This window comes from Oncorhynchus mykiss, chromosome 9 (assembly GCF_013265735.2).
Source record: "Oncorhynchus mykiss isolate Arlee chromosome 9, USDA_OmykA_1.1, whole genome shotgun sequence".
NCBI lineage: Eukaryota > Metazoa > Chordata > Actinopteri > Salmoniformes > Salmonidae > Oncorhynchus > Oncorhynchus mykiss.
In genome coordinates, this window is record NC_048573.1 from 64,755,509 (window position 1) to 64,782,916 (window position 27,408).

Consider the following 27,408-nt stretch of genomic DNA (forward strand, 5'->3'; position numbering starts at 1 on the left):
TTCAACACGGTATGGTAGGCTAGTAAGCTATATTCAACACGGTATGGTAGGCTAGTAAACTATATTCAACACGGTATGGTAGGCTAGTAAACTATATTCAACACGGTATGGTAGACTAGTAAGCTATATTCAACACGGTATGGTAGGCTAGTAAACGATATTCAACACGGTATGGTAGGCTAGTAAGCTATATTCAACACGGTATGGTAGGCTAGTAAACTATATTCAACACGGTATGGTAGGCTAGTAAGCTATATTCAACACGGTATGGTAGGCTAGTAAAGTATAGGCACAACGCACAAGTGGCAGCAGCGTATGATGTAGGCGTAAGTATTTTTTGATATACAGGGACTAATTCAGACCACTTGACTGGTGCCAGGAGTCGGTCACCGGATCCGGCCATCCACAGTTCACTGAAATGCCAACAACTGATCTCAATTCAGAAAAAAAACACAAGCCACCACTTTATTGTGACAAACCCTTAATACCCAATATTATTTTTTTTCAATGATAATTATGTTTGAGAGTTATTTGGCTGATATGTGCAACGCAAACTCTATATTTTTTGTTTACCTGTCATTACCAAATGAGAGCGCTGGGGTTCTTGTACACATACATCACTTCAACTACGGAGCACAGTAAAAGTTCATTGAAACAGCATGTAGGTGAATATAATCAGAATATCCAGCCAACTATGAGGTTCAGGATATTATAACTGGAATGTAGTCCTATTACTGCTATTGTCTGTTCAAGTCACTGTTTTATTGCATTCCAGCGACATGGACTACCTGGCCTTTGAACTGCAAGATGTGTTTATAATATTTAGATGAGGAAGCTACTCAACTTACAGTATATGTGTTGCCACACTCCGAGTAGCATTTATTACAGATCTTCAAAATGTTTGTTTTAGAAGAAAAACGGAAACAAAATAAAGCTATAGCTGATCTTAGATATATGTCGTGTATATCCAAACAAGAATCCAACGCAATAACCGTGTGTAATGCTAGAATGCGACTCATTTGTTGTGCCATTATCACATAATAAAGTACTTGAAAGAACAGTAAAATGACAGTGGTATAACCTTTTTTATTTTTTAAAGATTCTGTTTATTAGAAACCTTATTCAAACATAGATACATTCATGTCATTTTTACTTTTATACAACACAACGTTTTAAGCAACCCTCACAAGAGCAAATAAGGGAACGCAATATTGTACAAAAAAATAAGGACCAATAACATAACACTATCAGACTGAGAAAGGCTATCCTGAAATATAATGTAAATAGTATCATATCATACAATTTTTTATAACCATGTCATGGCTGTATGAAATCTTCATTTCATATAACCATTATATGTATATAATGGTTATACACGTATACAATATACACGTATATTGGAACATTAACATAAAACAATATTATATTGAGATAGGATATCCCCAAATATCATATTATTTCCATACTTTTACAATTTGCTACACGTTATAAGGTAAAAAGAGACACCATATAGTACATAACGAATACCAAATACAGTAGCCTACAAATGATAGTCAGTACCTCCGACCAATGCATTATAATCATTATAATTATAATATGCATACATCATAAAGGTTTTTAAAATGCGACGATATGTCTTTCAATCTTTCAGTTGTTTCTACTTTAAAAGTCATAAGGTACCGAGCAATCATTATGTATCATCCATTTGTTTATTTTTCACATAATCACTAACATGCTTCACTGTGTCTTTCACTGCTGGGGTTTAATCAGTATACATTCAATACTATAATACATTGTGCTGCCCAGATGTTACAGGTTCACACACCAGCGTTTAGATTTTGTATGTCATATATGTTCATAATACGATATTTCTTTCCACTGAGCCTATTTTTCAGTCAAGTTCTACTTTCAATGATGCCCATTTTAAATGTGCACTTTTCCAGCGGTAACCGTTATTCCTGGGCCTATTTCAAGTACAAAAAGCTTATCGAGAGTCTATCTATGGGATGTGCATTTACGAAGAAGACGTATATCTCTGCTTGTTATTGCAATAAGGATCTCCAACAACTCAATGGTGGAAGAATAATTGAAGAATAATTGTCAGCACATCTACGAGAACTATGATCTTCGACAGCAGCCAGCACGAACCCGTGTTTAAACAACAACCTCATATGTTCTGATCCAACCCCTCAAAGTTATTCAGAGGCTGTTGGGGGGGGGGGCAATATCAAATATCTTGAGAAAGTTGTCAGCACATGAACGAATTCATGGTAAATAATCTTTCAAAGCGCTGCAGCCATAGAGAGGTTGGCTTGGAGGTTTAAGATCCTCTGATTTGCGGCTTGGAGTCTGACTCCTTGCTCGTGACCGTGAACGTGCCGAAACACATGGCAGGGAACTAGAGAAAGCAGATATCGCAAACTCTGGCCTCGTGTTTATTATATTGCTTTTAATTTTGTTAATTTAGTTTTCAAGTAATTTATCAAAATAAATGGTTAATTTTCAAGGGTTTAGAAAATGACATCAGTCATGGACATCATGCACTAATTCCGTCCTTTTTGACGCAATAATATAATCTCACAGTTGATTAACGTCTGTAGGCTATAGGTGTTTTACCACAACACTATGGTAGTACTATCCTGCATAACTCTGCAGATATTCTAAGTTATCGCAGCAGTATCACTTGGTCGTTTTCCTTAGGGCCTACACCTAAAATATTTTCCTGAACATTTTGCACCTTCTGATGGAGATGGAGCGAGAGTAGGCTAGGTGAGTGCATGCATGCATTTATAGCAATTGCAGACAGGAGAAACACTGCCTGTCAATCGATTATCCTTATAGTGCCACGTCTCTACTAAATCTAAAAGAAGCCCATAGCTTGCTCCCTCATCATCAGTCTCTTCTTCTTCATACGCCGGTTCTGGAACCAGATTTTAACCTGTTGATCGCTGAGGTTGAGGCGGTTAGACAGCTCCCTCCGCCGCTGTCTGGTGATGAACTCATTCAGTATGAACTCGCCCTCCAGTTCGGCCAGTTGGAGCTTGGAGTAGGGCTTGCGTTTCTTTCGGGTCCGGGTGTGCATCGGGTACCACGGGGCACCTGGAGGGGGCATACAAGATATGGATAAGTCACACCAGTTAGGACTACTAAACTCACAGTCACCTCCAAGACTATTCTCCTTTCAATGTGACTTCCTGTGCTGCGCACATAAACATGTGTTGTGTTACACTTTACTTGTTGTGGTCTAATCTATCTAGACCTTTCTAAGTCTGAATCTTATTCGATGACATGGGGAATGTTTGTTCAGAAGCTGCAGCTGAAATTCTGTTTCCTTCTTCGGAGTTTATACATAAAGGCAAAGGGACCACTAATTTACAATAGTTTGTGTCACATGAAGTTTTACTGATGCAGTTAAAGCTGATACAGTTAACGCGATAATTAAGTATTTCCTTGCAAAAACCCCAACACCCCCCCCCCCCCCCCCCTTTAAAGTACACAGCGACAGATATGAATTATGTTAACGAGTCATTAAAACGAAACCCCTCTCTATTTGATGCCGTCATCCACAGCGACTCACCTCTTCAAATCACTGCACTCATTTGTTCTGCCTAATATTTGCGTAATATACATGTTTTAACAAGCTAAATGATACAGATAAACCTAACTAATACATTCACATCGATAAGCTTATTCGTCATTATTTGTCTCTGACAATGAGACGCATGCAGTGGCAGTAAGACCTAAGACCGTGGACTAAAATGGTCTGCAGCCTAAAGTCTCCTGGTTGAACACAAACGCTTGAAGCATGACGGAATATTTGAAGGAAACCCCTAGCGGCGTTTGTCTGCCACGCAAGTGAAGTCGCCTACAGGCAAAAAACAAAACATGAGCATCATGATAACAAATCGCTAGAGCCAACAACAAACCTCTGGCTATGCTGAACTACACAATTCCTTTGATAATAAACGAGCATTTTGGGGATTTATAATATCATATAACAGTGTTTGGATGAATGAGGATGGGACCCACCTCCGCATGCAGCTATGTTGCCCGAGTGGGCGGTGTGGTTTCCTGGTGACAGAAGGGTCTGAGGGTCGCTGGAGGAAGTTTTGCTGCCCTCGTTGAGAAGCGAGGAGCTGGAATCGGATTCCAGAGATTGGCAGGATGGCGGGTCTTGAGCGAGTTGCTCGGTCCCATAATTATACTTAGAAAATGCACCAATGTTATTGCTGCCCATGCCAGAGTGCATCCCGTGATCAGATGTTATGAATGATGATGTGTCCCTCGCTTTATCCTCTCGCTTTAGGCTGCTCCCGCCACCACCTGAACAGCTCTCTCTGCTGCTCACGCTGCCATTGCTATAATAACATTTACTCTCCTCCGGTCGAGTAATTTCACACGACCGGTTGAAAGAAGGGTTAATAGACACGGGGCTGCTAAAATATGATTGAGAGTATCCATTGCAGGGCTCGGATGGGTTCCACGGGAGGGAGCAAACATTGTCCCTTCTCGGGTAGGGGAGAGATGGTAGCCCCGCCAGTTGTCCCCCCGAGGCTCGGAAATTCGGAAAGTAAAAAGTGTCTCCAGTGTGGATGTTTACCAAAGGTCCCACAAACCCCGGATTAAGAAGATTATGCTCGCCCATTTCCGCGGGCCCGACCAACAGCTTCTAGTTTATTGCAATCTGACATTTAACGTAGTTAAACCTGGGGGTGCACCTGATTGGTCAACCTAAAGTCATGTGATCTAAGGACTAAATTATGCTACACAAGGGTACCACCCACTTGGTCCACCTCAGACAAAACAAAACATTAATGTGCTTTAAAAAAAATACTATAAATGTTTTATTAAATATGTATAATCTTGTTTTTCTTCTCTGGAACCCAGTCGATTCCAAACCTACTTCTCCTTTTTTCTCCTCTACTATACAAATATATGTAACAGTCCCTAGTCTCGTTTAATATTTTTATTAGCTGGCAAAGGTTTTAAAATACTATTTCTTATGAAAACTATTTATTTTCCTACAAGGAGAAGGTGCATCGTTTTTTTCGAGCAAATTATGTTTGAATTAAATGTCATATAAAGCTGTGATGTCCGTCTTTTACAAGCTTGTTTTAAGAAAAGACTGATGCTCATTGCTGCTCTCTACTTTAGCGGCTCTGTTAAAATCAGACGTTATTCTATAAGGTTACTTTAAGAGTGTATATCTCACATAATATTCTCCCATACACCCATGAACAACTTTAACAGATACCCCCTATAAACGTTCGCAGCCAAACTCTATGAGGACGGTGATAGGCCTATACCTCTCACAATTATTTTATATAAACTTTACAAGTTAGCAGAGGGAACTTAACAGATTCAATCGGTGGAGACGTGCTGAACCATATTCCATTAATGAGTTGATTTGTAGTATTATCATTCTGAATATGCTCTGTAGGAATCGCTATTATGCATCACAGTGTAGCTGTTATAATAGCAAAGCACCACTAGAGAACAATTTTAGAGGAAAAATACTTTCTTATATGCTATAGTACAACAGCAAAAATGAATGCTTAGTCTCAGCAAAAAAAAATGTAATCACTTTACCATATTTGTTAAAAAATACGACTCCTATGCATATCATTCAGGCACGTAGCCAACAGTTAGCAAATACATTCCAATGTGGTCTAAGCCTGTCAAAATGTTCAACATATACGCCAGTGGATGGTATGGTACCATATTCTTTCTCTTTCTTCTCCTCCCATCTGGTCCACAGATCCTCTCATCAATTGCATTGAAGGTATCTGGAAATGCTTAGACTCAGAGTGCATTCTTAGATATAAATCCTTCTAATATATAGCTTAGTACTGACACTCATATTAATTCTTCTGAAGTTACGTAATGTTTAGACACCGGGCAAGACCGACAAAAACAAACTTATCTACACCTACATTACACGTAATTTAGCAGACGCTCTTATCTAGAGCGACTTACAGGAGCAATTAGGCTTAAGTGCATTGCTCAAGGGCACATCGATAGATTTTTCACCCAGTCTACTCTGGAATTGGAACCAGCAAATTGTTGATTACTGTGCCAACACTCTCAACCGCTAGGCTAACTGCCGCCTCAGATCTGCAAATTTGTAATCAAAAATGCATACCCCTTTTAAATGTAATTATGTAACGTCTCTTATGCGCACGTGTGTAGACTTATGGGTTAAGGCTCATTGCCTATGTTCCCAGATGTCTGTAGCACTGGTGACGATTACGGCTGACTTCTTATAGGCATAAATAAGGCCTACTAAATAAAGACTTACATAAATTAATGAATGCATATTGCTCTGAATTTGTCCGTTCTACTCAAGTGCATGAGCAAAATTGCGCTTTATTGATCTTAAAACATGTTAACCATTCACATTATTTTCATGAAGAATGCGTTACCATAATATCAATTAAATATCACGCGCGGTTTTACGTCATAAGGATATTGCAACATACAGAACTGTGTGTTGAGGGTATGGTAAAGGAATATAACTCCTTACCATCCTATTTGATGTATAATAATACTGATGATCTGCTATAACGTGGATTTATAACTCTTTGTCCAAAACAATTTGACAATTTACTTTATGTTCATATTATACGTCAGAACAGCATAACTCTGTAAAATAGAAAATAGAAAATATCGGTAAATAAAATAACTTAGGCCTACTGACAACGTAATTGTAGAAGTTATATAACATTTTAGATGTACATGTTAAACATGTGGCATTTTGTACTTGCAATTTGAATATTCCTGCATATACAAGAAGTACAAAGCCTTATCTGAGAATACTAGCCTAATTAGTTTCACATAGGCTACATTGGTCGCTGCACAATTTTCAACTCAGACATTTTTTTATGCAACCCACACGTTATTTGATCCATCGTTAGCAGTGACAGATATCACAGAGAACCAGCGCGCCTCAGCCTCTAAATAGAACGAAAAATATACATTTGAAATTGGAAACGCTGCTTTGAATTCTTTGAGTTTTAATCTGGCCTCGAGCACTTTCAGAATTTCTTCTCCAATCATTGCAGACCCTTAGTAAGTATTGCAATGCAGTACAACAACATAAATGTTATTATATGTTATGAGTCTAACTACAGCCGTCTGAGCACTGTGGGAGATCACTTGGTATCGGGTTAGTTCACAACCTCTCATGTTCTTAATTACGACATAGTAATCCATTCTAGGAAAAGTTGCCAAAGCAAAAAATTTAATTACAAGACGAGATAATGTCTGTAACCATGTAATGAAAAGTCCATGACCATTTTCAAAGTAGAGCTTTAATTATCGATATATATATTAAAAGTGAATCTGCATTATGTATAATGGTTCCACTTTACCTCAAAGAGAATTGAGGCAACAGCGTCGTTGTGCCGCAGCAGACAGCAGACCAGACCCCCCAATGCCACCACGCCTTCGATCCAGACCAGCTCTCCAACAAGCCTAGTTCACATTCACACTGAACGATTTCTGGATTCACATTTGATACAGACGATACCTTTGGAAGCGTAGGGGAATTGAGCAACACTCAACTGATATTCTGTGATATTCTGAGAAAGTAAGTATTTTTGATAGGTCTATATTATTTTACAAAACGACAGTTGGGAAATACTGGTTGTCAGTTCAAGGTCACTGTCTCGTGCGCTGTCTGGAGGCTCGGGATTGGAATTTCTGTCTTGGAATCTCTCGGCCTGTCCAGACAGGGCAATAGCGGAAACAAAGGACTTTTTTACTCCACTTTGATTTTGTGCAGACAGGTTGCCACGGTTATGGCCTCGGATCTTTTTTAAAGTTCCCCTCAAGGATAAGACCTCCCTGATTGTGAACAACGCTTAGAGAACTGCAAGATTTTATGTGTAGCCTATTTAATTCTGTCTATTTTAATATAGGAAGAAATTTCCATTTAGAAAAATAATAGTGAACTAGAGTATACTGTTAAAATAGGCTTCTGTTATAAAATATGGTTATATTAAACTTTAAATTATAAATAATTAGGATTTAATATCATACCTATAACGAAGTGGCTCGTGCTACAATATTAGATATTTTAACACCAGTCTATGGGTGCACACCCTTTGAACTTGACCGTCAAAACATTTGTTCAAAACAATTGTTTTTGGAAGATCATTGCGAAATATCATATAATTGCGTGTGAATATTTTTTTTAAATAAATTATAAAGTTCTATGACTATTCGGCCAGTGTAAGCCTGTGCATGGTGACACGTAATATATGTGTGTGTATGTGTGTGTGTGTGTGTGTGTGTGTGTGTGTGCGTGCGTGGCAATTATCAAATTCTTTCAAAACATATACTCAGGCATTTTACGCATAGCCTAACATTATTATTCCTAATCCGTTAGAACAGCAATCAGTAGGCCTAAGTAAATAGCTACAAACGAACCACCATCTATCTACATAATGTGGCGTTGGAAGAGCCTGTAGCTATAGCTAAAAAATGACGCAAATAGCATTACCAACACAACATAAACCATTCATATGAATCATCTTGAAAATATGAATCATGTGCCTAAGAGGAAAGAGTCGCTAAAACCCAAAATCGCTATGGGACGTCGTTATGTTGGGATATAAGAAATGTATGAACGCTATGGAGCATAATCGTTATGTTGGGATTTAAGAAATGGATAACATCACCACAACAAAACAACAATATGCATAATTAATATAGCGTACTGTATAATGATAACAAAAACAAAAGTAAAACTTCACTAACAACAATAATAAGAACCACAAATTCAGTCAGTCACATGGACGAGTTGGTTGTTTAGGGTTGGCTTAGATTGTTGACAACATGTAAACTATATTTAGTCTCCAATGTTTATTGAAAACATAAACACATTTGCACAATGAGCACTTGTCTCTCAAATACATTGTTATAGTTGTCGGTTAACTAGCTAGTGAATTTTAGCCATATTAGCATGGACATTAGTCAAAACACCTCAAAACAAGACATGGTATAAATTTAACAGCAACAATAATAACAATACTATGTTATAATATGAATATGGATTAAGTGTTAGGCTCAAATATAGGCTTATTGATGTTAAAAAGTAATAGCCTAATAGTAATAATGATCATTGCAAGATACAGCATCGTTTGTTGTACAGATGGGTTAGTTGACAATGTCACGGAAACAATGCGTGCGCGTCAACAGGGGCAGAAGTCTGTTTGTTGTTGTGATTCTGGATAGCCATATAGCTAGCAACAATTACAATAACTACCATGTGGGGAATCGTAGTTGGCTCGTTTCAGCTGGTTTTATATTGTTCTTGATACCATGTCTTGTTTTGAGGTGTTTTGACTAATGTCTATGCTAATATGGCTAAAATTCGCTAGCTTAATAACCAACATCTGTAACGATGTATTTGAGAGACAACAAGTGCTCATTGTGCAAATGTATTTACGTTTTCAATAAACATTAGAGAGGAAATATATTTTATATGTTGTCAACAATCTAAGCCAACCCTAAACAACCAACCCGTTCATGTGACTGACTGAATGAATTCAAAAATAAATCCAGGTTTCATTTCTACACCCTGGTATTTTCACCTTGCCACCACCAGAGGTTATCAGCCCCCTTCTCAATTCAGCTTTTTCTCTCTAGAACCCTGCTCAGCAACATGCTGGCTGGGGCCAGCGCCATCTATTTGGTTGGGCCGGGGCCTGGCAGCATCCACAAGCTATTCACTCTATAGCCCTATTTCATATTTTAACCAGACTAGGCCTACACATTAGCCAAAGCTTTCATTTACATTTTGAAACTTGTATCAAATAAGTACTTTTTGGTTACTTGTTATAATCTAAAGGAAGTAAGTGTACGACTACATGCCATTTTCACTGGCCAAATTATTCCATTCCATTTGGAGTGAAGGTGTCTTGTGTTTTTGATTGGTCAAAACACTCTTTCCTGAAATGATCAGTTAGAATGCCGAAAATGATTGACAATGTTGAGTGAATAAACATTTAAAACAAACGATTTAAGCCTTTGCGTGAATGATTCAAGAATTTCGACACCCTCGGTGCCTGATTTAATTAGCTATTGTTTCACTAAATTGTTTAACTCAACACGCAATATCTAAGCTTGTCACATCATAGACATTAGTCAATTTTCATAATTCTCAATTTAAAACGTTCTCAGATATTGTAGATTGAGCGTGATGTATGAAAATTAACTAGGCTAATATGAAATCCTGGATTATATAAAGTAAACGTCTGAATAATTGTTCTGGATTTGTCATGATTCAAATTGTCCATTCACTTTCAGTGTATTTAGTGAAAATACAAGATTTGTAGAAGTATGAAGTAAGTTTACAACAAATAGTTCGTGTGTTGGGTGGTGTGGGTGGTGTGGTTGGGGGGGGCTATTTGTAATTTGGTTTGCCTTCAATGCAAAATATTGTTTTAAATAAAATCGTGTATGTAATATTTGAATAGAAAGGCGGCATATTGACATCCTTAAATAAAGATTGCATTGTTATTGCACATGAATAACAATGCCTATAGCAGCTGAACCAAGCAAAGTTGTACTTTCTAGCACAAAAAAGGAATACCAGTTGTCTAAAATGTGCTGTCATTTGACCAAATATGCATAAATAAAATAAGAAAATGGCTATTACCTTAAATCGGTATGCTGTGGGCGACGTCCCACTTCGGCATATTTCATTTATTCTCAGACAGAAGCTGCGCGTGAGGTGAGCCGTGTCTCGAGCCCAGGACACGTCATGGCTGCTCCCTGCAGTCAGATAGGCGTCGGTGTTTGGAGACGTCAACGTTATACCTGTCCTTTGTGGTCAATAACACACACGCACACTTCATAATGAGTGCATGAAACCATTGGTTGGTTTTGAGTAGCACGGGGCTGAGAGAGAGAGAGAGAGAGAGAGAGAGGAGAGAAGAGAATAACCCACTTTGAGAGAAAGGTATGCTCTGTTTAACACAAACGATGACACAGAAACCCAAATGTTAACGAAAAGGCTCACTCTGAGTTGGTCACCAGTCAGAGATGGTCAGGCCAGTAGGATATCGGTGCATTTCCCCTTTTTATGTATTTATGGCATGTCATTAAGTCTAGCTGTCTAGACAGGGAAAAAACACATTATTTGCCTGCAAACAACCCGTGGGCCTTCCCTGCTCAGCTCGCCCAGCCCCCTGTTTAGTATTCACGCGCTGCTCTGATGTCAAGGTCAAAGTGGCTGGCTGCATAGTCACGGTCAAGGGTAAAGAGGTGCCCCAGACGTCAAACACCGCTATTTATACGCTTCGCATTTGCTTACTACAATTTCAAAGAAGCATTATCTGGTTGACCAATGAAGCATATGGGCACAAGTAGTCCTGTGGGTAATGGTGCGTAATGTTTCAAGAAACTGAGAAAAAGGCATAGTGTTATTTGCTTGATGTTTGGTGAGTGGTCCCATCTCTCTCTCTCTCTCTCTGTGTGTGTGTGTGTGTGTGTGTGTGTGTGTGTGTGTGTGTGTGTGTGTGTGTGTGGTGTGTCCTTTAAAACCAGAAATAAGCCTGGTAACAACAAAAACAATCTAAGAATATCTACAGTATATTGGTTCTATAAAATAGGCCTAACAATGGCGGAGACGATGATACTATAACTGCTTCAATACATTTACAGCATGAATAGGTTATGGACTTTGGACGGAATTATATAGCTTGGAATACGGGCGTGTGAACCAACTTTAAGCAGAAATCGCTAAATGAATTTAAACGCAAGTTTATATCCAGTTTTAGGCGCAAAATACTTACTTTACATTCCTTGAGAAATTATAGCTAACATATGACATATATATGACACATGCACTATTACTCAAGTATACGAAAAGGTATTTCGGAGGCCCGTAGTCAACCTGAAAAAGCAAGTCAATATCACGAGTCACGAGTAACTTCGGGTAAATCATGGAGAAGGTCTCCTCTGTTATGGAATGCTTCGTTATTTCTAGGGTAAGGAAAACATATGTGGATGAGCTGCTGTAAGTCTATGAATTTAGTGAAACTGAACTACGTTACTTTAGCATGAACTTGGATTTAAAGAATATAGCCTAGCTGTCGAAATATCAACATTGTGTGTGCGTGTTTTTGTGTGTGTTTGTGTGTTATGGAATATTTTATTTTTTCAGGGTATTGTGTTTCTTTAGGAAGGTAAGAAGACATTAAGACATTGTATGCCTACATTGCTTTGATCTAAATGTAGGTGCGCATGAAAAACCAAATATAGCCTATCACTGATCGTTTATTCGTTTGCTGTTCAATACCGAACACGAGGCTAGCGAATACTGTTGCTGTGTCCTGGTACATCTGGTAAGCAGACATTTCTATTATATTGAGTTGAGTTAGAAGGAAGTAATTGGAAGAATCAGAAAGACGTCGTAATCTCACATTGCAAGCCTCCACATTAAACTTTGTGGAAAGTTTAATTCTCTACTTAAACAACAGTGCAATATAAACGTATTATACAGGCCTGTATTAGGTGGGCCTATTACATAAGCCTACCCATACAACCTATCCTAAGTTAACGCGTCAAAGGATACGCAGTTGAATATGAACCATTTTTGTCCAATGGATCTCCAAGGCGTACATGTCAATTTCATACATGTCTATCCAAAGCACGTATACACATATATCCTCTTCTATACAAACGGTTCGTCAATACCAGGGCTGTTCAATGTCAGTCCTGCTTGTTGGACTGGCCACGAGGATGTCAGACAGAATGCACTGCAAACTAAGTTCCACTGAGTGATATGATTACTTACTACAGGCGTCAGGAAAGAACCACAATATTTAATTCATGATATTTCAACAAATAACCTTGTTTGACCGGGGTGAAAATATTGAAATGATGTTAATCATCATCATGTCTTTATGAAACATGTCACCAGTATGTTTAAAACACCACAATACAGTGCACATAGCCTACTGCAGGAGAGACAGTTACAAGACTGTCTGCTTCCAAGGCACCTGAACAGCTCCTAATGATCTGTACTGTATATAGCCCACTATAAACAGAAAACAAAGGAAAACGAATGTGCATTTATGTGTAATATTCACGGACTTTAATTGCTTACAATCATTCAAGTTGCATGACAGACATTATCCTTCACTGATAAAGGAACACATAAAGAGTTTGAGACATTCCAATTTACAGCCCTGTCATACGAGAGAATATGCATTAAATAATGAAGGCATTGCACTGTACATGTATAACAATAGCAGCCTTGCTTTTACCCTATTAACAAGAAAGACAGAAAAGACAGGAGGACAACATATATAGCTTCTGAAATCCGGAACGGGAGCAGTTTTAAAGAACCATTGTATCATCCGTCGCCCCCGCAAAAACCCAGTCTGTGAGTTCTTGGCTGAAGAAAATACATCTCATTGTTTTTTTGTGTAGAATTTCGAGTTAATTGAAGTTATCGTTCTCCCTGACAAGTTTATGTCCATATTTCAGTTAACTTTCTGTTGATGACATGAGGAAAATATCTTGTTTTCATCTGGCTGTCTGTTGGATGAAAAGTCTTGGAAATGTCAATATTCCTCGTGAGATTGGTTTGAGAGAAAAAAACACGCAATCCTTGTGTCTTTTTGAAATACAAATATCGTTTTAAATATTATATATTTATATATGTACATTCATATAAAACAGAGTTGAACTGATTTCTCAATATCTTCACAGTTTTTAGAGCATTTCTTTCTCTAAATGGAAAAAAGAGGGTTTGTAGCGTGGAGTGTGTGGACCATTGGAATTTAATTGAAATACACTGCCGACGTGTTCTTCTGGCATGGTTGTCGCTAAGAGGTAAATCATGGATTGGAAGATGGTGGGATGGATATCAGCTGCAGTGTAGAATGGGCCGGGAATCTATCAAGTAGTATGCATATGATTACTAGTCTTGGATTTACTGACAAATTTCTTCTCTTTCACCCGTCGGTTCTGGAACCAAATTGTGACTTGGCGCTCTGAGAGGTTGGTCCCAGCAGAGATGCGTCTTCTCTTGTCTTTGGTGATGAATTTGCTGCCAGCGTACTCTTTCTCCAGCTCCTTCAGTTGGAGCTTGGTGTAGGGAACCCGCTTCTTACGTCCACGACGGTAGTTACTGACCTCAGGCTGCAAAGGGACTACGTCTGGAGAGAAAAGGAGATATGTATTACGCAAACACATTTCCCACCACTATTCACTAATCTGATTAATTCAAATGTATTTCATGTATCAATATGTTTGTTATGGAGATGCCTTTTATGTCAAAAATAACTCATAGACATTAGATTCAGGCTAATAAATTATCTATGGGCGAAATGTAAACATGACGCACGATATTTTTGGACGCACAATTGGTATTTACTTTTTTATTGGTATACGTTTTTATCTATAAGCTTTCCTCCTTGATGTTCAAATACAAGCATATATCAAGCACATTGTTATATATATTTAGCTAGGTACGCGAGGTGTATGAGGTATTAGAACATATTTTCTTTGAGTTACAGGCACTCAGTATACATGACAAATTCGTGAAATATTTTATTTCTTCAAAATATAAGAATCTTGATCCGTAATAAAGATATGAACGACACAGAAATGGGCCTTGGGGGTCGATACATCGTTTATACCTCCTTGTATACATCGAAAAGAGGATGTAAGTATAGTATTTTTTCAGATTTTTATGAGAAAAACATGTTTAGCCTTGCTGATGTACACAATGTTACCCCCAAATACTTAACGATGTTCATATAATACTCACAATGTTTATGGTTTTGAAATAAATATATGAATATATCAACAATACCTATTTCAACAGTGGACATATCATTGCGTAATTATGCAGGTATGCCCTGGATCTTTGAAGATGTTTGGTATTGTACTGTGATGATCCGATGAGCACTTACTAATCAAGAACCCGTTGACGCGCTCAACCTTTTGCATAACATCTGACGTTTGATTTAAGTTGGGAATTGGGATGCGACTTGAGCTACCTATAGCTATGAGTTAGGATTGTCTGGCTTGCTCAAAAAGTTGTCTATAACAGACCCATAGGCTACACGTGTGTGTGTGTGTGTGTGTGTGTGTGTGTGTGTGTGTGTGTGTGTGTGTGTGTGTGTGTGTGTGTGTGTGTGTGTGTGTGTGTGTGTGTGTGTGTGTTTGTGTGGGTGTGTGTGTGTGTGTGTGTGTTTGTGAGAGAGAGGGAGAGAGAGAGAGAGAGAGTGTGTGTGAGAGAGAGAGAGTTTTGTGTGTGTGTGAGAGATAGTTTTCTTGTGTTTGTGTTTGTTTGTGCGTGTGTGTGTGTTGTGCGTCCTGCGCGCGCGCTCTTCGTCCGCGTGTGTGTTTTTGAGGAATCTCCTGGAAAAGGAGGCAAAATGGCGTGAGGGGAGAGCTAGCTAGGGCAACAACTCCTCCGTGTCCGAAATGCAAATACACATTTCACCAAGACGATAAAACCTTGTGGTTAACTAAGCACTCTAGTAAACACCGTGTAAACAGCATACTGGACGCTTTTCTTTATCAAATATCAGACTAGGCTATGTAGCCAATACAAAAGGAAAGCTTGTCTTTCCAAAAGCCATTGAATTATAAATACTTATGAAATACTTATGCAACACAGTATTTGAGTCAGATATTAGATGCTTTGGTCATGGGCGAATGGAACAGTGATTCTCACATGCAAAACGCGCCCTCGCGAAACATTGGGCGCTGTTGACAAAGATTCGGCAGAGATTTATTGGCACAATCCAAACAGTAGCCTAGCTTGCTTTTATAATACAAGCGGCTAAGGTATGTTGTTATGCCGCTGCATGACTGACTACCTGGTTTAAGCACTATTGTATTCATGTTGTGACTTGTAAATAACAAAGCTGAGACTAATTGTTTTGTTTCTACAATGCGCGTTTATGGTGTTTTTCACCAGATACATAAAATCACACCGGGTAAGCTATTTTCTATGACGATAGATTTTTCAGCTGTGATTTCAACTAAAGCACAAACCATGGTGTTGAGTTAAATTGAAGGAAGTGACATTGATTTTGGCATATTGAAGCGATCAGCCTCATAACCAGCCAACCGCGCCAACACTGGATGAAAATAGCCTACCATGCCTGACTGTCATTTTCATTACGCTGTGAAATTTTGCACAAATATTACGCTGTCCCTACAGAATGTATCAAATGGATGCTATACATTGTCGTTTCTATATAACTCTACACACAACACTTGACATAAAGGCTTAGCCATGGCTTTGGTTTGCCACATGGTAAATTATAAGGCTACGTTATGATGAGGAAACCATTGCATTTAATGATAGGTAATAACAAGGGTGGGGGTTATGACATTTTAAAAATGTTTAATTTCATACCTGGAAATGAAGATTTCCAAAGATGAGTGGACTGTGTTTGCTCCTTGGAACAGTACACCTGCCCATCCCAGCCATTCGACAGAGCCCAGTGCTGGTAGCCCTCCATAGGAATCAACGCGTCGTGCCTGGGTTCGGGGTGGCTGATCCCGGGAACCACTGACATATCTAGATATCCAGGAACCGCTTGGTATGAGCTAGCAAAACTGGGGTAGAAGGCGAACTCTTTCGCCCTGCTAGACAGCTCTTCGGTGGGCAAAGCGGTGCTGGTGGGGTCGCCATATTTCTCTGCAGGGTGGTACGAGCAGGGCTTCTGCTGCAAGTTCACGTTGTGCGAGTGAGATAACCTACAACCGTAATAAGGGTTTCCAAACGGATAACCGTAGCTCAGAGATGGACTGGAGGAGGTTTGGGGAGCAGGACACTGTCGGCCGGTGTCTGGGGAAGAAATATCCGAGTACATAGAGCCCTGATGGGTCGCTATAGTGCCCGAATGTCGCCCCAACCCAGGGTGCGACATTAGGTCCCTGCAATGGGTCGCCGGGCAATTCCCGCTCAATCCCTCCATTGTTTGGTTTTTATTCGGATTATTTTCATTCGGGCTTTTTTCATAAACGTACATCAAGGTGTCCGCCCAGCGTGGATGCAGAACCAGTGAAGTTGTCATATCAGGGGTTGCGGATGCTTTTTAAAAGTCGACTACTCCAAGACGGACACCTCATTTCCAACTAGATATTACGCGAGCGCATGCGCAACCATGACCCCGTGTGTCCAGTTCGTTATGGTTCTGACACGTGATATGCTAACCAGCCCGAAGAGATTCAGGCTTGTGAGTGGGGGGAGAAAATCCCTATAAACAACTAGCAGCTCAAGTTTCATCGCTTCTTTCTGGGGAATACAGGGTCCTATCATTGGCTGAAGTCACATACGCGAACATCTTTAAAGGGGAGGTTGGAAACCTTAGACGAAGAAGGGGAAATGAGACAACCTGCAAAGTTTGGCCGACACTGGAAAACGTTAACCTGAAGTAGCCGCAGGTACTCTAGTGGTTAGAGCGTTGGACCGTTAACTGAAAGGTTACTAGTTCGAATCCCCGAGCGGACAAAGTGTAAAATATGTGAATATAACCTTGAGCAAGCCAATTAACCATTATTGCTCTGGACAAGAGCGTCTGCTAAATTACTTAAATGTAAAGAAACATTTAATTACTGAGCTTGAGGAAAAAAATGTTATTATAATAAATGAATATGCAGGTCTAGGCATTTTTATATTTATACTAAAGTAACCATATTGCATCATATTTCATTCGCTTCAATGCGTGACAGTGTGCTGGTTTCACTAACAAATGCAATGTTCCATACAATAATCTCTTTTAGAGTCAGAGTGGAAAATGTTTTGGCTGCATGACGATTAAAATGCATATTCAGACTTGCATATTCACAGGAGTGGTTAACACACTATTGACCATGTCTACATTTGTTTTAATATCATATTTTTTGCGACTAACATTGGTATGGCAATGCAGACACAAATGCACATTTCTTAGGAATACAAATAATGATACGATCGACCATTGGTAAATCATTAAGGCTATATGTTTGTCAGTAAACTGTGTCAACTACGGCTAATCAGTTTCAGGATTTCGAAACTGTTTTGGCATGAATTCAACTTCTTGGTCTAATTTGTAAAAAAATAATTCAGAGCTTTGAATTATGCTACAGGATTGCATCTTTAATTTCAAAATATACTTGGTGAGATATAATCACGTATTCCAAATGCACTTTATTTCAGCTCTAAAGATGACTTATCCTTTCTTTTTAAAACAATAACAATCATATTTGTGAGAGAAAATATTGGGCATCACATTTGGCACCTTTGGGTAATCCAAAGGTAACGCGTAAAAGCTGAATCTTGGGTCAGGTTTAACTAAAATAAGCAAGATCTGTCTATATGTTGTTCTTATCGTATGCCTTCGTCTTCGAAGAAATATTGATAGCTATACTTTTGCAAAAAGCTTCAGTTTTTCCAGCCTTTTGCAATCGGTAGACTTCAGAAAGACTTCAGAAAAATTAACCTCGCAAGTGAGTTTTGTTAGTTCCACTATTTTTAATAATACCCTGTCAGCTGAAATAAAAAATAAGCGGTTGGACCTATTCATAGTTTGGAATAAAGATTCCGTTTCTGATTCATTTGTCCTTCTTTCCTTTGGACTAATGCATTAATGTCTATAACTGGTAATACTAGTCTAAATTAACATGTGGAAAATCATAAAGTCATAGACAATGTAAATGTTCTGATGGAAGTCACATGTTTCTAATATGTGTTTAGGACGCCAAAGGTTGTCCCGGTGTTTTGGAGATTGACAATAGGATAGGACTACTGAATATTCAACAAATTAAGCAGTTTTACTTGTGATGCTTAGGCCTATCCTAAAATATGTCACTGACTCAGACAACTAATTCCGATCACTTGAATCTCTGGTCCAATCGACTGTAAAGCTGACAGCGAAACAGTTGTACCACCATTGTGCAAGTGTTGTGCACATTAGATGGATATCTACACAGGAAAAGGAAAGCCAGGCAACAACTAGATGGCTGTAATTCGTCGTCAGAGAGACAACTAGTACTCTGTTGTCCGGAGATTACAGATATGGAGGGCCGGCTCATCCAAATGGCAGCTGCACGGAAGTCCAAGGTCAAGGTAAAAAAAAACGTAGACAAACAAGGTCGTAATCAGAGTCTAGACAGACAAGAATGAACTTCACACTCACGCTGTCGAGTATGCATGAAAACTCCTGTAGTTTACAGACCCTGGCTCTGAAATAACTGCGGAGGGCTAGTAAGTATAAAGACAAGAAAGGACTGCACTCCAATAGTGGCTCGAGTAATTTCCGGTGTTTTTAAAGGGACAAGACAACTAATAGGTATGTGGTTGTGTGGAGAAGAGGAGACAGACGTGCCATAACAATGCATTAGGTAAAACTACAACTAACGCATGTGCTTTCTATCATGAAACTTTGCCACTGTGAGGTGTTAATAAATGTTATCCATTTTATATGGATTACGATGGATGGTTTATAGACTTATACAAATGTTGCAATGTAATTTTTAGCGAGGTATACCCACCACACGATTCCAAGTATACATAGTGTTCTCTTGTTAACCGGGAGTTGCCAAGCCGGCAGTTTAAAAAAAAAGAAAACCTTTAACTTGTAACCAAATATTGAAAAATGTTCCCTTGAGATACATATTTACCTGATAAAGATATCACACCAATAATTTCTACAGCATGAAAAATGATTATGGTTATGATTCACTTAGAGTCCTTTTTCAAACTTGTTCCTCTGGTTGAGAGTGGAAGTGTCATAGAAAATGTAAGTTTGGGTGTTATACAGGTATTTATTAAACTAACACCAACGTTCTGTATCGGGCGGTAAGCTTCTTGAAAAGTGTGCAGGCCCGGCCTATGACAATACAGTTATAGTCCTTTGAGTCCTTATACGTGTAAAGACAACAACATGTATTTTGGGTAGATTAGTTTACATTACATTTCCCTGCGCAATAAAATGTATACTCAACGATAGTTGTAATTGCATTGCTTTGGGTGATAAGACCATTATTCGTTCAGGATATATTTTAACTGCAGTAAACTAGTACCCAACAATGACACAATACCAGTTTCAGTGCTTCGAAAGTCCAAATATTTCCTCCTATACCATAACCTAATTCTAACGAAGCCATATGATCATGCAAAAGTAGATCTTCCTATCATCTCTTAGTATTCTGATAACTGAGATTTCTAAACATTCTAGTGAAGCTACCCTCATGCGAGCTATGGAACATCCTTTATATAATTATAATACATGCTAATGATTAAACATCTCAATGAGACTTCAAATGTTATATCTCCATGAGCCAAATCATGTCCAATATCCTGTTATATTTCCTTATTTCCCCACATAGCAAACCTATAAACAGTGTTGGGGAAGCTACTCTGAAAAATTAGTTTTACCAAGCTACCAATTACTTCACACTGGAAGAAGTTTTAAGCTACACTAAAGCTACTCTTAAGAAACACATAGTTGAATTAACTCATGTTCGCTACATGCAAACTACTTCGTGATAAATTAGCATATCTAAATCTGAAATGTCATAGACTACAAATTGCATGAACAGATCACTTTGGAGTCAGATCTTAACAGAATGTGTAATTTGGCCTTTTAAATAAGAACAAAAAAATATGTTTCAAGTGAGAATCAGGCAGGTGAGCTTCCGAGAAAGAAATGAAATTATTGACTACTCCCATATTTTATTTTTGCAAAGAAAGTAGTGTGTAGTTCCAGTAAAAACTACTGGAAACACTACCATCATTTGAATATAGTTCAGCTACCACCAAACTACTGCAAAATGTAGTTCAATTACTAGTTGACTACTACATGTAGTTCACTACTCCCCAACACCGCTTATAAATATACAAGAAACAACTAATCCAGAAGTCTAGTATGCTGCAACATGCATGCAGGAAAGAGGTCAGGATAGGGGTCGACTATCATCAATTCCATTCCAGCAACCTTATGCGAAAATGAAACAATGGAAATTACGGTGAACGTTCAATTCAAGAACTGATTCATTTCCTAAATTGACCGGAAATAGATCGGATGGAACCTCACAAGCATAGGCTTGGGCAGTGTTTCCCAAACTCGGTCCTGGGGACCCCAAAGTGTGCACATTTGGATGTTTGCACTTCACAGCTGATTCAAATAGTCAACTAATCATCAAGCTTTGTTTAATTGAATCAGCTGTGTGGTGCTAGGGAAAAAAACAAAACGTGCACCCCTTGGGGTCCCCAGGACCGATTTGGGAAACGCTAGCCTAGCTGTACACCATCAACTAAAATCAACCACTTGCCGACATTTACGCATGTACTTTTCAAGCACCAATAGAATCATTTCACTATAGTGTGATATAGCTTAGCCTAGTGTAGTGTTGTGAACAAGCATTGAACAGCAGCTGCTAAATGCACATGTCAGGAATTGAGTTCTGTCCAGATTTAACACACACGTCCTTAAAATCGTGCTAGCTCTGTCTCGCCGGGCAGCAAGGCTGGAAGAATCATTTGGGAAGTAAACTTTGGGTTGGGGCCCACATCACCACCACACCCGCTAGGCAGGTCCCCATGGTGATGGTGGACAGACCGCGTAGGAACCTACATACCTGTGGTGGGGCTACCATGTGTGCTCCCCTGCCTGCTCACCACATAAAGCATGCGATTTAGTACCAGTCATTTGTTTACATAAGGATGTCCTCTATAGCGCAGTGAATTATTAATTATTTTCTATGCGGATTCTTTAACAATGTGTCGGTTTTTCCAATGCAATAGATTAGAACAGAATATAATATAATAGAACATAATATAATATAATAGAACAGAATATAATAGAATAGAACAGAATAGAACAGAACAGAACAGAACAGAACAGAACAGAACAGAACAGAATAGAATAGAATAGAATAGAATAGAACAAAACAGAATACAATAGAATAGAACAGAACAGAACAGAACAGAATATAATAGAATAGAACCGAATATAATAGAACAGAACAGAATAGAATAGAATAGAATAGAACAGAACAGAACATAATAGAATAGAACAGAATATAATAGAATAGAATAGAACATAACAGAATATAATAGAATAGAACATAATAGAATAGAATAGAACATAATATAATAGAATATAACAGAATAGAATAGAACAGAACAGAACAGAATATAATATAATAGAATAGAATAGAACAGAATAGAATAGAACAGAATAGAATATAATAGAATAGAACAAAACAGAATACAATAGAATAGAACAGAACAGAACAGAATATAATAGAATAAAACAGAATAGAATAGAACAGAACAGAATAGAATAGAATAGAATAGAATAGAACAGAACATAATAGAATAGAACAGAATATAATAGAATAAAACAGAATAGAATAGAACAGAATAGAATAGAATAGAACAGAATAGAATAGAACAGAACATAATAGAATAGAACAGAATATAATAGAATAGAACATAACAGAATATAATAGAATAGAACATAATAGAATAGAATAGAATAGAACAGAATAGAACAAGCCAGATCATGTAGGATCTTAATTTGATCACCTTGTTGCAGGAAAACCTTCATGCAATGCAGGACGTTTTAATTTAAATGTGTAGTGTATTTGAGGTTCAAAAAGGCTTCTGAAGTTTGACATTTCAGACTTGATTTTCCATTACGAAAATGTATCAACTCCTATAAAAAACGTAATTAATTGATATCCTCATAGTATTTTAACATTTTCTGTTGTTGCAGGATTATTTTCCTGCTGTAACAAACTGTCTCAAATAGTTCTACATCTGTACAAAACGGCAACATTGCAATGTCTAAAACTGTTGTGCAATCTCACTGGTGGAATGACGCAGTATCTTGGCGGATCACGTAGAATTATTTGAAGTAACCTCTGGTGTGCAAGCATATGATGGATGGCCGGATGGATGGATGGAGTGATGGAGTGAGTGATGGATGGATGGATGGAGTGATGGAGTGAGTGATGGATGGATGGATGGATGGAGTGATGGAGTGAGTGATGGATGGATGGAGTGAGTGATGGATGGATGGATGGAATGATGGAGTGAGTGATGGATGGATGGATGGATGGATGGATGGATGGAGTGATGGAGTGAGTGACTGCAGGTAAAGATCTATGTCGAAACTACTACAGTTATTTACGACTAGCTAACTGCCTTGTCAACAACTTCAGGCTATGCTTGAAAATCTAACAAATGATTATCATAATTACCAGAGAAATATGTTAGTCGTTTAAATCATCAAAGTGTAGTGAATATGCTAGTTTTTTAGTTGATTAATCGAATAAGCAAACTACAAAGATACATCTCTAGATGGAGTTTCGTGCACTTAATTTAACCTAAATATGCGCTCACATTTGAAAACATGGTTTGAAACATATCCTGCACGATCATGATATTTGTAAAGTAATGAACTCTAAAATAAATTTATAGGCATGAAAAACTCATATCAATCAACTTATCCATTCGTAAAACCATGCGTAAAAGTGAATTGGAATTATCACAGATAACTTCTCAAAGCAACCCACAAATAAAATAATTTCAATATCTTGTTCGAGTTTTTTTATTGAAAGGAACATGGAAATATGTATTAATCTAATTTAAGTATGGAATGAGACGTCAGATTAAAAAGTAATTTTATATGTGTGTATTACTAATGCCAAAGCATTAGTGCGTCTAGGATACGTAGATCAAAACACGTTCCAATCGACATTAAGTTACATTTCTTATATTAGACCAAATATTGTTTTTTTGTTAAATGAATCACCTTTCCATACATACAGATATATACATATGCATAGCAAAGCATAGCATATCATACCACACACGCACAACTCGAGTATTCAAGGATTCTGGGATTCCAGGTTTGGAAAGTTAGTCATGTTGGCTCAGGTTTCTCCCTGTGCACATGCAGTTTCGACCATCTTCTTTCAGACCCTGTATTCAGTAGTGCCTCGTGTATGACAGGCCTGCGTCTGGTGCGCTCAGGCAATTAACAAGCCTACGACTAATATATGTGTAAATACAGGATACCTTTTCTGTTACGTTAGCATGTATGACTACAGTAGCCTGAACAAGTTCATCTCTCAGAAGAAACATATACATTTTTGAATAAAATAATGGAGACTATTTGATTATTTCCTTGACAATATAAGCCAATAACAGTTAAATATGAATGTTATTTTGAGCCAGAAGTCCACGAAATCATTTGATGACGGGTTTGATTCAAACAGTTCTTAAATATATTTTAGACATAGACTTTTTGTAGTTTTGACTTTATTTTGTCATCCACAAGGGAAAAAACATTTACATTTACACTCAGCGATGTGAAATGAGGCAACATGTGCAGCATTTATAAATCGTTGAAGACTTGCGATTGTCGCCTGTATTTACTACCTTATTGCTGATAAAGTGCATCTGAAGGCATGTATCAGCTCAAGATAACAGTGATTCAAATATCACCATATCTGAAGGCCAACTACAATCCTTTGTTGAGCTTCTTTAGTGCAGGTAAATCAAAATTCTTCTTAAATGAATAAAAAAGGTGACTGTTTAAGTGCTTGTATGCCTGCTAACCGCAAACAGTTCATAACCAAATCCGTGCGAAGGCCACACCTAGGCATGCACGAGCAAACCTAGGGGGAGGGGAGACTGCCTGACAGAGGGTGGATTTCCTCACGTGCGTCTTGAGATGAGATACTGAACTATCAATATCGGTTAATGTCGCATTGCGGATATGTTCCATCATTTACGATTTCCTATTCGAGATTAGGGAATTGAAAAACATTTGCATATACATGCGCGATGCAGAGTAGGTCTGAACAACAAACTATGATGTTTGTTTTATTGTGAGGGGGATTTTGTCTTGTTACACAAAGTTGGTAAGCAGTCAAGCAACGTTTTTCAGGGTCTATGCGAAACAATTATATATATAGATACACTGTATTAATTTGGACAGTGAAGATAAAAGGTTTTATTTGGGTCTATACTCTATACAACATTTTGGATTTGAGGTCAAATGGATCTAGAGACAAATTAAACGTTTCTGCTTCACTAGCCAAATGCATAGTTAGGGGAGTGTAGATGTAGCCTATAGATACTTAGCATATAGCTAAGGGTCATTGCACTGTATAAAGCCTCGGTGTTTGCGTTGCTGTTTTGAGTTACAGTAGTACCAAAGAGTAAAAGCGCTTCTTTCTCGGATCTAAGGAATATGAAATAACAAAGGGTGCTACTTAAATCCAGTACATTCACAATGACTAATACCGCAGACAGCGACTTGTTATTTGATCATACTATTTTCATTCTGAATGTGTTTCAAATGTAACCATTTCAAGCAGTTTTTCCTTTCAATAGGCTCTATGGTTTTGGGGAAAACAACAAGAGGTCAGTTCTGTAAAACGTTTGCGTAAACAATGTAGCTCCACATAGGACATTTAGAATGTAGGCTATGTAATATCCCAGTGGGATACAGATCATAAGAATAGTTTGAATTTGACAAACAACATGAATTCCCTCGCTGCGGTGGATACTAAACATCAAATGGATTCCCATGCATCTAATAAAAAGACCTTAAAGTATATATTCATATCCAAATATGGCATGCAGGCGTACAATAGGCTAGATTGTCTTCATTTAGCCTGCACAGGGCCCACGTGTAGGCATATTGTCTCTTGGATAATTTCCATTTAGCTTATGCAGAGCAATTTACAATCTGTGCATTCAACTAAGGTAACACAACCAAGAGGCTAAACCTTCCTTTGAAAAAGCATCTATCAGCGAAATCAATGCTAGTAAGACAAGTATAGGGAATATAGGTATAGAGCATAAGTATATAGAGTATCGAGAAGCAATGTGTCCAATTATTTGAATCACTTGAACGCAGAAAAAAAACTCTCAGGTTGCAGATGCAGACACATCTCGTCGGAAGTCCAAGTTCAAGGTAGAGCTCAGACAGCCGCTGTCCAGACAGTACGACAAAATACAAGCACGGTTATTGACACACTGCCGGACTATTGGTAGTTTCTTCTTCTTCTAAAAATAAGCTTGATTTGTTTGTTAAACTGGTAACTTGAAACATCATAGGCTATTGATAAGTAGATATTATTATTATTATTTCCATTTAGCATGTTTATTAAAGGGTGAAAAGGTATTTTATAATATGAGGTGCGATGACAACATTCCCACGGAACACTAAAGCACTCACCTGTCAGTGGATGGAAAATTTTTCATATTTGAATTATTAATTCTAAAATCTAGCCTAAATTTGAACTATTATTCAACGGTTATTTAGTTGTATTTATTTCATAATTAGTAAATTAAATAACACATGACGTAAAACATTGTTCTGCTGGTGTGATTATCAAGATTTGAAGAACATAGCCTACACCTCGTGCGTTCTAGTTAGATGTGGAACGTCTTGACCACAGTTCCTTTGTATCTTGTTTGCAAATTATATATTACATACCATATACACATTATTTATTTTAACACAGTATAATAAGTCACAATATAATATCAGATTATGATATAATACAATACATATAAACATGAATATGTTAACATTTACAGTAGCCTATACCGAATCTGTAGGTCCATGCTACTAACGTTCCTACAACATAAACATCCCGAAATGTTTAACATTTAATATGAATAAATTGTGCACGTGCAGCAATGTCCTCTTCCATACTTCGATGAGGTAATCATTGGTTATTGGGTGTGGAAGGACGGATGCCCTATAGGCTACTGATGAAGGCCTATCTTCAAACTGCATGGGGTAAAGTAAAAGTCAGAATTATTCTGTCAGTGGGACATGTACACTAATCATGTATGCTACACCACAAACAGGCAGCTAATACAAACGTTGCCTCTATTTACGCTTTCCATCTCTAATGAGAACAATGTTGATACAATATAATGACAATTTATTTTGTATGTTACAATTGCAAAGTACTACACTTGCATTAAATTGACAATAGCAACCTCAGAATATGAACGTGTTATACTCACTCAGCCATAGCATTTCTTCAGTTCCATGTGGCTCTCTGCTTGTCTTGGATGTAAGAACTGTACCATGCAAAGCATTTTAAATTCAAAAGCAACGTCCAATCCAGGCAACATGTAATATAAAACCTGCTCGGTGAAACCTATTTGCAACAGGTGTTTCATTCACAAGGGGTGACATCACGGTGCATTGAGTGGTAGCCTGCCCTATACAGTACATTACCAATACAATGCACGGACGTATTTAGCTGCAATTCAAAGTTCCTTCCCCACAGAAATACCGTGTGAAATATAATTTTAAAAGTTTGATGATACTAACCGAAAAACAACCACGAATACATTTGTATTAAATGTGACATGCTACAATTTAATTCTACAAATGGAGT

At 38.0% G+C, this 27,408-nt stretch overlaps 2 protein-coding genes across 2 annotated transcripts; both read right to left on the bottom strand.

The window, feature by feature from the left end:
• Positions 1 to 1,075: 1,075 nt before the first annotated feature.
• Positions 1,076 to 5,153, bottom strand: LOC110532675 (homeobox protein Hox-C12a). Its single transcript, XM_021616766.2, has 2 exons — positions 4,030 to 5,153; positions 1,076 to 3,099 (listed from the first exon to the last, which is right to left on the bottom strand). The coding sequence occupies exons 1-2, from the start codon at positions 4,643 to 4,645 to the stop codon at positions 2,861 to 2,863; spliced, it is 855 nt and encodes a 284-aa protein (XP_021472441.1). The 5' UTR covers positions 4,646 to 5,153; the 3' UTR covers positions 1,076 to 2,860.
• Positions 5,154 to 13,082: 7,929 nt separating this feature from the next.
• LOC110533032 (homeobox protein Hox-C13a-like) lies at positions 13,083 to 17,397 on the bottom strand. Its single transcript, XM_021617159.2, has 2 exons — positions 16,394 to 17,397; positions 13,083 to 14,174 (listed from the first exon to the last, which is right to left on the bottom strand). The coding sequence occupies exons 1-2, from the start codon at positions 17,055 to 17,057 to the stop codon at positions 13,915 to 13,917; spliced, it is 924 nt and encodes a 307-aa protein (XP_021472834.1). The 5' UTR covers positions 17,058 to 17,397; the 3' UTR covers positions 13,083 to 13,914.
• Positions 17,398 to 27,408: the final 10,011 nt, after the last annotated feature.